General features: G+C 55.8%; 1 protein-coding gene across 1 annotated transcript in view; it reads right to left on the reverse strand.

The window, feature by feature from the left end:
- The window catches only part of GRM4 (glutamate metabotropic receptor 4), a 46078-nt gene that overhangs the window by 9341 nt on the left and 20468 nt on the right, over positions 1-16269 (reverse strand). Inside the window, exons 4-8 of the mRNA XM_065698447.1 lie at positions 9315-9450; positions 6918-7072; positions 6296-6436; positions 1159-1359; positions 258-394 (exon numbers count right to left, since the gene is read on the reverse strand). Of these exons, the coding sequence (XP_065554519.1) occupies positions 258-394; positions 1159-1359; positions 6296-6436; positions 6918-7072; positions 9315-9450 (770 nt within the window). The remainder of the gene's footprint in view (positions 1-257; positions 395-1158; positions 1360-6295; positions 6437-6917; positions 7073-9314; positions 9451-16269) is intronic.

Here is a 16269-nt window from a genome sequence, read left to right on the forward strand (position 1 = left end):
TCCCCTTATCAGAGCTGCAAAGTCAGATGCCCAGAGCCCATGGGATATGGCCACACACACAGCGGTGGGTCTCTGAGGCTGAGCCACAAGGGACACCCTCCCCTCTGAACCCCCAAAGTTTGGCTGTCAAACTTCGCACCCATGGGCTCCCTGGCTCTCAGTTGGGTTTGCTACAGGCTACGTGGCCTCAGTGGGTGCAGAACAAACCTGCAGGACCTTCCCCTTGGCACCAGGCGCCAGCCAGACCCCAGCCTTACTTTTAGGTGGAGGTGGTCAGTCCATTGCCCGATGACTCTGTACTCGGGAGTGGAGTTCCTGATCTGGTACTGGTAGATGTCGTAGCGCCCTGGGGCATCTCCATTCTCATTGAACGTCACAGGAGTCCCGGCAATGCCTGCAGGAGAGGGAGGCTCAGCATCCCCAGCACCCCCAGCACCGGCTGCTCTGGGTGTTGGTGAAGGGGGCTCTGGTTTGATGCTTCCCTCTTGGTGTGGGGTTTCTCACTGCTGGAGGTGCTGCAAGGTGCCAGGGTGATGGTGGTGCAAGGACCTTATAGCATTGATGCACTGACCGCCCCAGGAGCTGGAGCTCAGGGAGCAGCGCCAGGCACTGAGGAGTTACAGCAGCCGGGTTAGTGCTTCTTATAAGGAAAGGGGAAAAGCAGCTGAAAAGTTAAATCAAGTAAAACTGTGCAGAAAAACATGAAGAAAGGAAGAGAAAAATCAAGCAAGAAGGAAAAATAAATAAAAGAGACAGTGCAGAGGAGATTGCAGTGCAGAGATAAATAGAAGTAATAAGGAGAACAAGACAGAAAATGTTTAAGGAGATAGAGCAGAGAAAAAGATGTACTTCCAGAGGGGATCCGAACACAGACAAGGACACAGCAGCATGATTCGTGATGCAGCAAGACCTCTGCCAGGCAGTGGGGCAGCAGTGGGGACACAAGCAGAAGGACAGCAGGGTGAGGGCAGCATTGATGCCGGGTTCCTTTCCAAAGGCTCCGGATGTGGAAGCTCAGACCTCCCCATCTGCTGATGTGCTGCAAAACCACCCAGTATTTGCAGCGGGTGCCAAATGGTATCACGGATAACTCTGGATGCTGCTGTGTGACCCATAATGGGGACAACTGGAGCCACCCAGCCCCAGGGATGGACAGACCTGAGAAGTTGACGCTGCGGATGTACTTGAGCAGCTCCACACCATCCACCGGGTCCATCCTGGGGCACAGCCCCACCTTGCCAGGGCACAGGTTCTTGTGCATGTTGTGCAGAGCGTGCCCCATGGCGTAGACGGCGTCGATGACAAACTGAACCTTGCCCTCCTGCTCGTACGAGGAGTCCTGGCCGATCCGCTCCCGGTCTGCAGACACACATAAAGCCAGGCTGCATCTCCCTGATGTCCCAGCCATTCCCCACCTTCACCGCAGCCAAACCCGTGCAAACAAGCCCGCTCTGGACCGAATCAGTTGGAAGTTCCGACCCCATTCCCAAACCCACAAACCCATCACCAGCCAGGGCACCTCTGTCCTAGTGGGAAGCTTACACACACAACCTAGGAATGCCACAGGAAGGAGGAGCAGGGCAGAAACACACCTCAAGCCGCTCTTCCAAGAGTCCTTTGGATGTCACGGCCCAGTGGCATTGACATCCCTGTACTCCCAGTAGGACATGGGCTGGGCTGTGATTGGTGTCCCATCCTCACCCGCTCTGCCAGGAGCTCCCACCAGCTCAGTGTCTATCAGTAGCACCAAAGGAGCATCCAGGCCATGTCCATCACTGTCCTCCTGTCACCCTGCTCCCCTCGTCACCCCCTCTTGCCCTCCCACCCTGCTGACCCTCAGCCCTTTGCAGTCTCCGTGGCCATCCCAGCTTGCAGCATCCTGCAGGGATCTGGTAATCACCAGTGACAGCTCCCTGCCCCTCCTGTCATCACCACCCTTAATGGGACAAGAAACACGTTCATCATTTAGCAGGAGACACCAATTAATGTAGCACACTGTTAATTACAGCTAAGAAAGAGCCTCCCATGGGGCAATGCCGTGACAGAGCCACAGCCTCTGCATCTCCATCACTGCCTCTGCAGCAGGGCCACAGCAGCAAGAGGGAAGGAGTTTCTCAGGGAGATGAAGGCAGAGCTTCCTCCTCTGGAGAGGCAGAGCCACCCCAGAAATCCATGTAAAAGCATCCAAAATTAATCCTGACTCCACCGCACATGGATGCTTCCGGATGCAAGGTGGGGATCGCAGGGGACCAGCCACACAGCCTGTGCAGATGGGCACAGGAAAAGCATACGGAAGCAGCAGTTGCTGATTCCTCCCTTTCCTGCTGCAGGAAGGTGGGACGAGACCAGTGCTGGATGCGGAGCATCTCCACTGAGTGGGGATAGCCCAAGGGCCATATGCCCAAAGGTCCCTTTGGGACTGAGAGGGAAACATGCCACTGACAGGACACTAAACCAAATGAACAGTGAACTGACCAACAAGGAAAGATGACATCAAGGGGATGAATTTCTAGCACATCCTTCAAAGTTATGAAAATGCTTTTGTATACATGGAGATTACTCATGTGAAACCCATCAAGTTATCTTTTCTTGCACATTATTGACAGGAGCTATTAATCTCCTCCCTCGACTTTGGTCCTTTCCCTGCATTCAGCTCTCAAGGCGCCGACAATCCTCTCTATCCTGTCAGGACGATTATCCATTGAAACACAGGCTGTAATCGACTGTCCAGGGGAGCCGAGCCATTGGGACTGGCGGCCTGCCCAGGGGACACTCAGGACTTATCCCATCCCAGCTCCTCAGCTTCCCAGCAGGCACCTCAAATCCCACACAGGTCCCAGCAAGAAGAATACAATCCACTGCGATAACACCGGCTGCGGAGGCTGGACTTGCCTCCTAAACACCCCTTGGCTTGCAGCAAGCAGAGATGGGAGAACCCAGCTCTAGTGCCAAAGCCAAGCCGCTACAGATAAGCAGACACCTCCAAGGCTGTGCATCTCCATCGGCGCCTTGCCCCAAGCCCCAGCTGCGTTTGCAGACAGGAATTAAGCTGGTGCACAGAGGGGACAACATGGAGCAGAAAGCGAAGGCTTGTTCCCAATGCGGAGACAATAAATCTCCGCCAAACTCACAGTAGATTAGGACAACAAAAGGCACGCGACCCCACTGATTACAATAGCAGGGCCGTGCATCCTTCTACAGAGCTTATAATTTTCAAGCGTGTGATGAGCCTCTGCGGGTACCCATTGCAGGATGGGCGCAGCCATCTCCTCAGGCAGTGGATGAGATGGCATTAGCATCAATCCCCATCACATCGCCGGCTTTCGGCAGAGTGAATCGACATCACCCTCAGTGCTGATACAGAGAGGTAGGGAAGGTGTTGCCTCTGAAACTCCAAGTCTCATGGGTGCTGGCGGCAGCACCCAGCACAATGCTTTTGGGCTGGGGGAGCCCATCCAGCAGCAGTGACTGTCCCTGTAAGACGGATGCTCGTTGCAAACATCTCCCCAACGAGGGCATAAGTGCCTGTTTGGACAGCTGGTGGAGCTGAAGGGATGCTGAGCAGAGGCATTGCTGGGATGACCTGCCTGCAGTCAGCAGGAGCCTTTTGTCATCTTAACTACCAGTGAGCAGTGCAAATCCTCCCCATTGGCCTGGCTGGGGCACGCTGTGCTGGAAAACAGCCAGTGCCACAGAAAAAGGCCCCAACCTCATATTGAGAGCAGTGAGAAGCAAAACAGAAAAGGGAAAGAATACGAGGAATCACAAATAAAGAAGGAAAATCAAATAAAAGCTGCTATCCCCTGCGTCCACTTTGCTGCTCGACATCTACCCACAGCCTGGCCAGGCAGGGGTGAACAAAGGCAAATCCCCATCCTGCTTCAAAGCAGAGTCACCATCTAGCCCTGCTAAATGAAGGACATTATTGAGCTCTCCTGGAGAAAGAGCAGCCCGTAGAGCCTGGGAGCATCCTGCAGTCCCCTTGTGAGCGGCACAGGGAGGGACACAGCCCCAAGCCATGCCTCATCCTCCTGCTCTTGTCACCCCATTGGCTCCTCCATCCTACTCGCAGCATCCCAGCTCCTCCCCGTCTGCATCCGCATGTGTGTGAACTATTAATGAAGCAGCACTGGCAGGATCCTGTCCCAATGCAAGCAAGGGCTTCCCTCAGGACCCTTATATATAAGGGCATATATGTATAGCCCAATGGAGGGAGCTTGGATGTGGGGAAGGATGCTGAGGGGATCCTCATGTAAAAGCAGGTCCTGGCCTAATCCTGGTCCTAGCAGGACTGCTTGGGGATGGGCACACAGGTCCCGATGGGTGCTGGGGTTGGTCTCGGGGATAACATGAGCAGCTGCCAGCAGGAATTGCCCCAAAACCTGGTGCCCACCCCAGCCCTCACCCCTCACCTTCCCATGGGACCCTTTGGTTTGGGTTTTGGGATGCAAAAGCAAGCAAACCCAGCATTTCTCTGTACATGCTGGGTTCTACCTAAACTTGAAGCTTATGGAGAAAATCAGTTCAATTCCCTCTAGAAAACAGCCCCAAAGGGGACATTTGCGTAAGCCGTGCAAAGCAGGAGCGCACGGATCCGCACGGACAGGTTATTTGCTTCATCGCGTGTTATTTCCCCTCTCTATCTGCCAAGCAAACGTTCAGGAGATAATTTATTTGCTGACAAATTCAGATAATCTAAAGACAGTTCCTAGGACATTTGCCATGTCGTGGTTTCAGCCGCCTCCACTAATACCTTGGCCCTGAAATATTGCTTGTTTAAACGCTACATTACGATGAAGATGAAGAGATCAGTGGTTTTCAAGACTTGCTCATGCATTTCCCAGTGCTGGGGACCTCTTGACGCAGTCAGGAAAGATGAGAAGCTCTCAGCTACCCAAGGCCATGGATACGGGCAAGCTCTCTTGCACACCCCTTGCTGCTTACTCAACTCATGCCTATGCATTAGCCACAAGAAGCTACAGTCCAAAAGCCAAATTGATGTCCCCAGATCAGCTGAACACGTGGGGAATGCCTGCAAGGGAGAGGATGTGGAAGCATCATCCTCATCCTCAGCAGTGAAAGCAGGGGCAAGAAACAACCCTTAATGATCAAAGTTCCCAGGCACGGCCGGGTCCATCCTCCTGCCGGCACGCCATGGCTTCCACAGGCATCCCTCCCAAGGGAAAGGGACACACATACAAATGTCCCCAGTCCTGCCACATCGCAGCCTGCGAGCCGCCGCGTCGTTATCTGCCTTCAGCCGGTGCCAGGCACGCAGTAAATCTCTCCCATCTCTCAGTAAACATGTCACCTCCTCGAGCTTCCAAGCATCACCTCGGCAGCAGCGCTGTCAGCAAGACAGATCCCCCGTTGCCTTGTTTACTGCATTAATCCCCACAAGCCTCTTTTAAGCTGGAAATGGGTAAAAATGCGGGGGTTAAAGAGGAGATTGGGGCCCTGGGATCGGGTTCTGCAGGGATGAGGTTCCCTGCCCGCAGTGACAAAAGGGCCCATCGGACACAGGCAAACACCATTACAGCAGTGCCTCCCTTGTGGGCACCCTGCGCCCTGCCATGGGGCCTGGCAGCACCCTTCCTGCTGCCACAGCATCAGTGCTGGCTGAGCAAGAGCCAGATCCTGACCCTGTGCTACCTATTGGCCCCATTCCTCTGCAACCACCCTGTCTTTCAGCCTGCTCCAGTGAGATAGGAGCTGCTTGCAAGGGAGCGAGGATGCTCCAGTGGCTTCATGCCTTACACAGGACAATGGTGCTTGTGATAGCACAAGATGAGAAAGAGGCAGTTGACCAAATGCTGCATAATAGCATAGAATTCATCCCCAAGTACCCCAAACCTGGGTGGGTTTGTACCCGTGGAAGCAGGGGCCGAGGAATGGGAGATGTGCAAGAAGCGTGCATGAGAGGAAGCTGCCCTGGGAGCCCTGCATGGGGACCATGCCCTTGCACACGCACCGACCAACAGGCTCCACATGCTTCCTGCACCACACACAGCACATCAGGATGCACAAAGGCAGTTTTGTGCCTCTTTCCTGTCCACTTTCAGACAAGCTGCCACTGTCAGGAGCCCAGCAAACACCAGAGTGTCCGCACAGGCACAGGGCAGCCCCTGCATCACCCTCATTCTCCAGCGATGCAGAAGCTCCAGTATTTCTCCAGCCTTCCCCAATTCCCACCTGGGTTCTTTGCCATTGCCTCCACATCCCTTTGCACCCTGTGTGATACAGCAACACACACCCAGGAGCCTCCGCTTGCCCACAGCATCCCTACAGCTCTTACTGGTGCACTTCTTGATGCTGCTGCCCTTCTTCAGCGCGTGCCGGCTCAGCTTGCAGTGGAAATTCTCCTCCCAAAACTCAGCAAACCAGATGTTCCGGCGGTTGTTGTCCAGAGTCCTGCTGGAGAAGTAGCGGTCGAAACCTGCCCAGGGAAGAGGGGATGGAAGGGATAAATCTCTGGGATGGCAGAGGCTCTGGGAAGACCTTAGAGAAACTGCCAGTACCTAAAGGGGCCAGCAAGAAAGCTGGGAGGGCCTGTAGGGATAGAACATGGGGTGATGGCTTTAACCTGCCCCAGGGGAGACTGAGAAGAGCTCTTAGGCAGAAGCTCTTCCCTGTGAGGGTGCTGAGGTGCTGGCACAGGGTGCCCAGAGAAGCTGTGGCTGCCCCATCCCTGGCAGTGTTCAAAGCCAGGTTGGACACAGGGGCTTGGAGCAAGCTGCTCTATGGAAGGTGTCCCTGCCCGGGGCAGGGGTTGGAACTGGATGAGCTTTAAGGTCCCTGCCAACCCAAACCATTCTAGGACTATTTTACAGCCAAACCCTGGCAGTTAAGGGGATGCTTTCAGGGGCACAACTGACCATGGGGGATGCTGAGGGTACCCACCAAGCACAGCCCCTTACCTTTAACAGAGACCCGCTTGGGCAGGATGGTGACAGAGCCCTCGGCTACCTCTTCCAGGTGAAGGACGGGGGAGATTTTGGAGCCCCAGCTGTCCGAGCCCATCCAGATGAAGTGTCCTGTCTGGTTCGCCCTCTTGGCCGCCTCCAGCACCCTTCTGCAGAGAGAAGCAACAGGCGCTGGCACCACAGGGTTCCATGTCCAGCCCCATGGAAGCAGGATACCGGCACAGGGCAGGACTCTGCGCTGTTTGCATCTCCACTCCAGGCACTCAGTTGGCACCATCCGCAAGCCGGTGTGTGTGTGCAGACAAGAGCAAACTGTGCTGCTCAGCTCCTGCACCCTCTGTCCTCCCAGCCTGGGCACGCAGGCTGCTTCTCCCACATCATTTGCGTATTTGCTGACTGCTAATTGAATTTCCCCCTTAATTACACAACACTGGGGGGGGGGGGACGACGACACGGAATCAGGTTGTGCCACAGCAGACAGGAAACGCAGCAGCAGTGTGCTCTCAGCTCCAATCAGCACTGCAAGCCATGGGAGAAAGCCAGGCAGTGCTGCCAGTGCTCAGGCTAGAGCTGAACCAGGCTCTGCGGGGCTCAGCTGGGCAGCAGTTGGGAGCCAGAGATGCCATCCGCCCTGCTGAGCATCCCCATCGTGGCCAGACACTCAGCCACATGTGCTTGTGCATTCCACCAGTGCCAACCAGCTCCGAAAGCCTTAGTAGGTGGATGGGAGCTTTCCTGGATCCAACCCTCCGAGCTCTCTATTCCCAGCCCCACATGGGAGCTCATGTGGGTCCCCAGCCCCACAGGAGCGGAGCCTGGGGCAGCTTCGTCCTCTTAATGCAGCAAGGAAGCAGGTTGTGTCACTCACGGGAGCTGATCATTTCAGGTCCAGATGGTGTTTGAAACACGGGATAAGGGAGAAATAACAATAAATACAAATCAGAGAGAGGAGACAAGATGGGAAGAGTTAGGCTCGTGCTGGAGCTATGGGAACAGCAGGAAGCCGTGCCCTATGCTCCGCGCTCATCCCATCGCAGGGAAGTCGGCAAAATCCATGTCCCACTGCAAGCATCTCCAGCCATCCATGGTCATGGTGCAGGGCCAGATTTCCCCAGGGAAAATCAAAGATGTTCCTGTGGGATCAGTGATTTACACCCAACCTAAGGCAGGCAGAAATCTAAGCAACAACCATTCTCGGACCATCTTCCTTGCACATTGCAGGGGAGGCAGCTCCATCTTCCAGGCTCCATAGCCCAAGCTGGCACGAGGGCCAGGATCCGCAATCTCCATGCCCGGGCTAAACCCACGCTCACCCTGCGCGAGGTGGGTGTGTGGAAATGGCTGTTCATGGGATGGAATCCTATTTGGATGGGTAAATATTTACAAACCCCAGTTAATGGGGCTTGCCATTTACACAGCGAGGTAAATCCCCCGCTTCTCGCCACACACCCGCCTAAATGTCAGGTTTGCAGACATTTCTATTAAGGAAGGGAAAAAGAAACTTGGAGCGTTTGAGCATCTGATGTAAACTGATTTCAGATCGCAGTTTACCCACATTTACATAATGTTTGCTGATTAATAAATTAGATACTTAAGAAATCAGGGGTAGTTCCATGTGAATCATTCTGCTCCATAAACAACAGGAGCTGCAAGACATCGCTTCGCCTGCAGAGCAGCTCATCACCTCAAAGCCGGGCTGCATCCTCAGGTGAATCAGGCAGGCAAAGCGGAAAGAGGGGGTCCCCAAAGGCCCCCCAGGACCTGTCCCTCTTCCATGCTAGGGGCTGAGCTGCAGAGCAGAGCAGAACCAGCGTCTGGATCCTGCCACAGGATGTGTACCACGTTGCAGACACATCTACGCCATGTTAAACACACGATGTCGCAAACACATCTACACTACATTGCAGACGCATTTATGTCCCTTTGCAGACACATCTATGCCACGTTAAATACACCATGTTGCAGACACTTCTACACCATGTTAAATACACCATGTTGCAGACACATCTACACCACGTTGCGGATGCATTTACACCCCGTTGCAGACACATCTACACCATGTTAAATACACCATGTCGCAGACACGTCTACACCACGTTAAATACACCACGTCGCAGACACATCTACACCACGTTGCGGATGCATTTACACCCTGTTGCAGACACATCTACACCACGTCGGATACACCATGTCGCAGACACATCTACACCACATCACAGGTGCCTTTACACCCCGTTGCAGACACACATGCACACTGCAGGTGCGGTTGGCTCCTGTTACAGTGCCCAGCTCTGCCGTTAGCATCCCGCACCCTGGCCAGCACCATGCGCGGGGCTCACGTGGCGCTCGCTGCGGGTGCCCTGAAGTCCATCCCCCCCGGCCCCTCCGCACCTGATATCGTCCTCGTTAGCGAAGATGATGACGGCGCGCGCATGGGAGGTCTCCAGCAGGCGACGGATGATCTTGTCAAACTCTCCGGGCTTGGGCTCCCTCGGGATCTTGACGGACTGGGCCACACACACACCCCCTGCAGCACAGAGAGCCCCCCGATGAGCCACATCCTGCATCCCCATCGCCCCGGGCTCCTCAGCACCACAACAGGCAAAGGGAGCCCCACGGCCACCACCCAGCCCTTTGGGACATGTACCCAAGCCCTCCCCTTACACCTCCTCTCCCAGGTCGCTGGTTTCACCCCTCCTCTGCCCCACAGCTCAGCCCTTCTGCATCACCTCCCCTCCCATCCCACATCTCCATAGCTCCACCTTCACCCACTCCTCTCTGTACCTGCCATCTGGAGACACAACCACATCACACCCTGTGCCCCCAACAGACACACGGTCCCAGCCCACCCGCACAGAGGCTCCAAGCACCAGCCCCTTCCTAGCACAGGACCAGCTCTGCACATGCAATGGTCAGATTCTGGCAGACACAGCCCATGGGAAGTGCGGACGATGGATGGGCTGCAGCCCCAACGCAAGCCCTTCACCCGCAGACAGCAGCCTGGCCCTGCAAAGAGCTCCATTCCCATCCCCGCAGCACTGGCCAAGCTCCCAGCCCGGTTTTCCACGGGGCAATTGCAAAAGCAGCTCATTAGAATTAAAAGAGACAATCGGAAGCTGACAATTGGAAGAGTCCCCACACACGGCTGCTGGGCTCCCAGCCTCCAGCTCCGGAAAGCCGGAGCCCTCCTGCTCCTGCATTTTTGCAGATGCCAATAAAAAAGAGAGATGGGAGAGAAAATTAAACATTGTGGGACCTTGTGGATGTAATTGATGGTCTCAATTTGCATAGTAAATGACACGGATGATACCTCCCTGCCATTAAAAGATCCTCACTTAAGCAAAGGTCAGAGTAATTAGCACATGGCAGCAGGGAGAGATTTCCCAGCTTATGGCCCTGGAGAGGAGCAGGGATGGGGACAGGCACCAAGGAGGGCTCTGGGACGGGAGAGTTCACTCCCTCCAACAGAAGGAAACTGGCATGATTTGACCACTTGCAGCCAAATAAAAGAGAGTGAGAAGGATGCGATGGGTGCTGAGCACATAGGGAGGGTCACAAGGTTGGGGACAACAGCATCCCCCAGCAAATACTTGCTGATGGGGGGGGAGCATCACCCAACCCCAGCTCCGCACCCCCCAGCCACAAAGAGGGGGGTTTCTTTTTCCTTTCCTACAGTAAGAAATTGGGCCAATTCGCTGCTTGTTTCCCATATGGGGAGCCAGATGGATGGAGAGGAGGGAGTTGGATAAACAGACTCCTGGACAGACAGAGCAGCCAGGCGAGGCGGGCAGCAGCAGCAGCAGCACCAGCAGGATGGGCACAGCCCTGCCTGGGGCACCCAGGCCTGGTCCTTGCTGAGCCCCAGCCAGGCCAGCGTGGCACCGGCTGTGCCAGCAGTGACAGTGCTCCAGATAAGGAGCCGGTGCAGCTTAATTACAGTTTCCATGGCAATAAAAGGAGAAAATCCAACAAAAGCAGCAGTTTGCAAACACGAGAACCTTCCAAAAGCCCCGGCGCAGCACAGGCAGGGGCATGCACAAGGAGCAACAGCTCCGGGCTGGCATCAGCACGTACCCATGTACCACCAACACCGTGAGGCTCCTGTGCTGCTTGTGCTCTGCTGCTTGTGCACGCTCCTGAGTGTGTAACACAGGGACACGGGGGTCCCAGGCGTGCACATGGCAGTTGTGGCACTGGTCCCTTCCCAACATGGCAAGAGCAAACCCAGCTTTGAGACTCTCCTGGGACAGCAGCACCGGTTTGCACCATACGTGAGACACTGGAATCGGTTGCCCAGGGAGGTTGTGAGTGCTCCATCCCTGGCAGTGTTCAAGGCCAGGTTGGATGAAGCCTTGTGTGGGATGGTTTAGTGAGAGGTGTCCCTGCCCATGGCAGGGGGATTGGAACTGGATGATCTTGAGGTCCTTTCCAACCCTAACTATTCTATGATTCTATGATTCCCCTCGCTCCAAGCAGTGGTTTCAAACACCCCCAGGGTCCTGCGGCACTTGCAGAGGCAGCAAGTGGCCTTGAGTGAACATGTATGGGAAAAGGAGAGGGGCCCATGAATAAGAGACTAAATCAACGGCAATTCAGATACGACCAAGTCACTTGGCAGCTCTGTTAAATCAAATGAGGAATGAAACAAAAAAGGGAATATGAGCAGTTAGGATATAGTAAGGACCTCATTAACATGGCAGCTGGAGGGCACGGAGCACGTGAGGGGTACATGGCCAGGCCAGGGGGGACGGGGACACAGAAAAGCGGATGGATGCCGGTTGAAAACGGAGGGACCCGGATGTCTGCAGTCTCTGGCTGCACCGCCCAGGCCCTCAGGTTTAGTAAAGCTCATCAGGGCTCTCTAAGCTTGAAAATAACACAAACCCAGCCCAGGAACAAAACCCCGGAGGGTCTGTGAGCTCCATATTCCCACAGCACCCTCCCTCCAGCCCGCACACTGATGCTGACAACACCACTTAACGTCGTTATCTGCTTTGCTAATGAAATCTTCTTAATAATGAAAAAAAGAGGTCAAGGGGGTTCGGGGGAGGTGGCCCCGCTCACCCCCGGCAGCTCTCAGTGCCTGCATTATTCATGGCCCCAGGCACTGCAGTGGGAAGGGGGATTTGCCAAGCGATGCTCCTGCTGTCTTTGCACAAAATATCCATTTAGGCAAAACGCTGCTTCAAAGCCAGAAATCAAAGCAAGGAGGCAGAGGTGATGGGGAGGAAGCAGTGGTGATGGGGAGGAGGCAGCGGTGATGGGGAGGAGGCAGTGGTGATGGGGAGGAGGCAGTGGTGATGGGGAGGAGGCAGTGGTGATGAGGAGGAGGCAGTGGTGATGGGGAGGAAGCAGTGGTGATGGGGAGGAGGCAGTGGTGATGGGGAGGAAGCAGTGGTGATGAGGAGGAAGCAGTGGTGATGAGGAGGAGGCAGTGGTGATGGGGAGGAAGCAGTGGTGATGGGGAGGAAGCAGTGGTGATGGGGAGGAAGCAGTGGTGATGGGGAGGAGGCAGTGGTGATGGGGAGGAGGCAGTGGTGATGGGGAGGAAGCAGTGGTGATGGGGAGGAGACAGTGGTGATGGGGAGGAGACAGTGGTGATGGGGAGGAGGCAGTGGTGATGGGGAGGAAGCAGTGGTGATGGGGAGGAGGCAGTGGTGATGGGGAGGAGGCAGTGGTGATGAGGAGGAGGCAGTGGTGATGGGGAGGAAGCAGTGGTGATGGGGAGGAAGCAGTGGTGATGGGGAGGAGGCAGTGGTGATGGGGAGGAGGCAGTGGTGATGGGGAGGAAGCAGTGGTGATGGGGAGGAAGCAGTGGTGATGGGGAGGAAGCAGTGGTGATGGGGAGGAGGCAGTGGTGATGGGGAGGAGGCAGTGGTGATGAGGAGGAGGCAGTGGTGATGGGGAGGAGGCAGATATTCTCCCTCCTCCTGTGGGACAGCACAGCATCACTCCCCAAGGTCTGGCCCCAGAAGAAGGCAGGAGGTGAGGTACATAATCCCTTTTCTCCCCCAGCTTTGGGAAAGGACCAAAGAGGAGCAGGAATAGTGGGGAAAGCTTCCAAGATCAGGGCAACAGCCCACAGCAAGCTACCAGAGGCAGTTTGGAGATGGGCACCCAATTTAAGGGTGCTCAGCCAAGGTCCCATGCACGCCATCACTGATGGACGTCAGCACAGGATACAGGGTGCTTGCAGTGAGAAACAGCCTTGAAAACCCAACTTGAGCCCATCTCCAAACCTCCCATGGGCTGGGGCAGCAGCCAGGCACCCAGAGCTTGGTCCAGGAACCCCTGCAGCCTAGTCCCGTGGTGACAGAGCCAGCAGCTTCACTGGGAGGCTGCTGGGAAGAGCCAAGGATGAAATATTCAGCAGCCTGCATCCAGGGAATCAGAGACCGACAGGGAGAGATAAATGGAGGGGATGTAATTACAGGATCACACTCACCCTGGAGCAAACCTGCACCATCCTCAAGCACAAGGCTGTCACCCTCCCACCAGCATCTCCAAAGCCCAGTGGGATCTCAGACCCCCTGGCCCCAGCATCCCTATGGCTCTGCTGGCCACTTGCTGGGGGCCTCGCGGGACTCTGCTCACTGAGCTGGGGTTAACGTGTGTTGTCAAACACAGGTCGGGTTTAATCTCCACCATTACAGGCTCGGTGGGAGCTGCGGGAAGCACCCTCTTGATTGCAGGTATCCGACTGCTGTCGCTGCCGAGCGCCATCCATCAGGGAGCGCGCTGCCGGGGCTCCCGCAGAGCCAGCAGCTGCTGAGCATGGTCCTGGGGTGCTGGAGAAGGGGGGGCCTGGCTTAGCCATGCTGGGGACAGCAACGTGCATGTTCCCCCCGGCGTGATGTGCTCCCCGGGCAGCCCCAGGGAGGAGGGGAGCAGGCTCTGCAGGCAGCACCTGCACAGCTCCCCCTGCATGCATCCAGCCTCCCCTTCCTAACCCCAGCATTCAAATGAGACTCCCAAACCCAGAGTCTTAATTGGCGAGCGGCAGGCGGCTCCCCTGCCCCAGGGTTCATTATTCACATCACTTCAAAGCCTCCAGGAGCCAACTCATTAGAGGAGAAGTCATCAGGGACACGGCTCCTTGCCCTCGTGGAGGCAGAGCTCCTGCGCCATCGGGAGACTGGAACGCTTTGGTGTAACCATGGAGCACGGGATGTCCTGCGCAGGCCAGGGTTTACCTCACCCATCCATCTGCCCTTTCACCCTCAGCACTGCAGCAACAAAGCAGCTTTGCAATGGGGGGAAGGCTCCCTACATCCCACAGGTACCCACACACAAGCCAGGCTGATGGGGACACAGCCCCATGCCATGGCACAAGCCAAGGGATAATGGCAGTGCTGGTAAACCATCCCAGGTCCCATCACACATGGCTGTAATCTCTCCTTTGCTGTGGCAGAGCCCTAATGACAGCGATACCCAGATTATCCAGCACAGAGACTGCAACACCACGTGAGCCCCAGCCCCACTGATGGCAAAGCACAACCACTACCAGCTCTGGTGAGCCTGAGGACACCTTTGTCACACAAAATCACCCACAGTGCGTCCCCTGGTACAGCCAAATCTCAGCTCTTAGCCTCCTGCGCTTCGCTCTGAGGTGGGCATCTCACCCCTTCCCTCCTAGGAAGCAGGGAGTGATGGAAGCTTCACCGATCCCCACATTAATCCACTTTGGAGACGGCGGGTCCCTCCTTGTGTGTCATGGGCTCTGTATCACACATCCCCATCACTGGAGGCCCCTGGCGCTTGCTGCCTGCCTCATCCCTGGAACCAGCTCAAATACTGCTCCCGAGGGTTTTGAAATCTCATCAGACATTATCAATCTGAGCAATTTGAGCCTGCTTTTCAGCTGCCTGCGTTGCTGGGCTAAATCAGTAATTAATGAATTTGTAACAGGGGAAAAGGAGGAGAAAAGAAGCAAGTGTTCAGCTCAAACCCAGGGCCCCAGGCAGGACAACAGGGAGCAGAAAGTTCAGGCTTCTCATGTAGGAAATAACACCACGGTCTGTGTCCACAGGAAGGATCTTCTGCTAAAGACCTAACCAGGGACTCCGGTGGGTCAAGCCCCACCAGCTCCTGCAGCCCCTGTGGGTGAGCTGCCCCTTGGGCTGTCTCTGTCCCCCTCATCCTGCTCCAGCCCTGAATTGGGAAGAGCCGGGAGACTCTGGGATTTTAGGGATGTTCATGGCAAGATTCTGCACCCTTACCTCCTGACCCAAGCCCACATCACAGAGAGCATCCATGGCCTCTGCTTCACCGATCCCCAAGGGCTGCATCTCCCTCCTCATCCCATCTCAGACCGGACCTCACTCCACACAGCCGCCGGCATCTGCTTGGCATGACCCAGCCTGGGTCACCCACAGGCAGCCCCTGACACACACCATAATACTAAAGAGCAAGTTATTGACCCAGGCTCCTAGCCAGAGCTCTCGTGCCAGCCTCAACCACAGCTAACAGCTCCTTTTTGTCCAGCCCCACTCGCCTCCCTCCCTGCTTCCATCACATAGAGAGCTGTGAGATGTGGGAGCAAGGGGCAGAGTTAAGAGGTGAGGACCGCATTATCTATAGGCAGGTCTCAGCCAGCAAAGGCATCGCGAGCTCCAGGCCTGCAGTGGGTGTCTTCCCAAGCAGCAGTGCCCAGTAGCCCCAGTCCCAGCCTGCCACACACTTTGCATCCACCAGCAAACAGCTCGAGGGCAGGGACAGTTTCCAGGTGAGGAAATTCAGGTTGTGTTGGTGTACACAGCGTTGACAGCCGCAAAAAGAAAAGAAGCAGTGGGGGGGGGGGGAAAGAAGTAGGAGAAAAACCCAGGAAATGTGGTTTCTGCCCCTGCAAGACCCAAAGTGGTGATGGCAGCAGAGCCTCAGGGACCAGACCTGTCCCTCCAGATGCCCCAAAAGGTGCCACATCCAGTAAGAGCTGGGGCTAATTTCTGGGCAGGGGATGGGATGATAGAAACAGCACAGAAACTCAGGGGATGGGTATAACCAGGGACCCTTCCGAAGCCACGCTGTGAAAGGACCTCTCAGAGATGGTCCATCCGAGCCCCAGAGGGGACAGAGATGCCACCACCCTCGGTGTTACCAGACACAAAACAGCCACAGGAAAAGCTTCACCCAAACCCCCGCAGTACCACAGCGCGGGGACACATCAGGCTTTCGGCATCGTGCCATGGAACAGCATCCAGCTCTGTGCTGGCTGCTGAGCGGGAGGATCTGGCTGGGGAGCCGAGACGGCGGCAGCAAATGCCAGCCCTCGGTGAGCCGCGGTAATTGAGTGCTGACTGCACAAGAACAGCGTCCTCAGGGATGAAAGGGAGCTGGATCAGCCCTG

Source organism: Lathamus discolor, chromosome 19 (assembly GCF_037157495.1).
Source record: "Lathamus discolor isolate bLatDis1 chromosome 19, bLatDis1.hap1, whole genome shotgun sequence".
Lineage (NCBI taxonomy): Eukaryota > Metazoa > Chordata > Aves > Psittaciformes > Psittacidae > Lathamus > Lathamus discolor.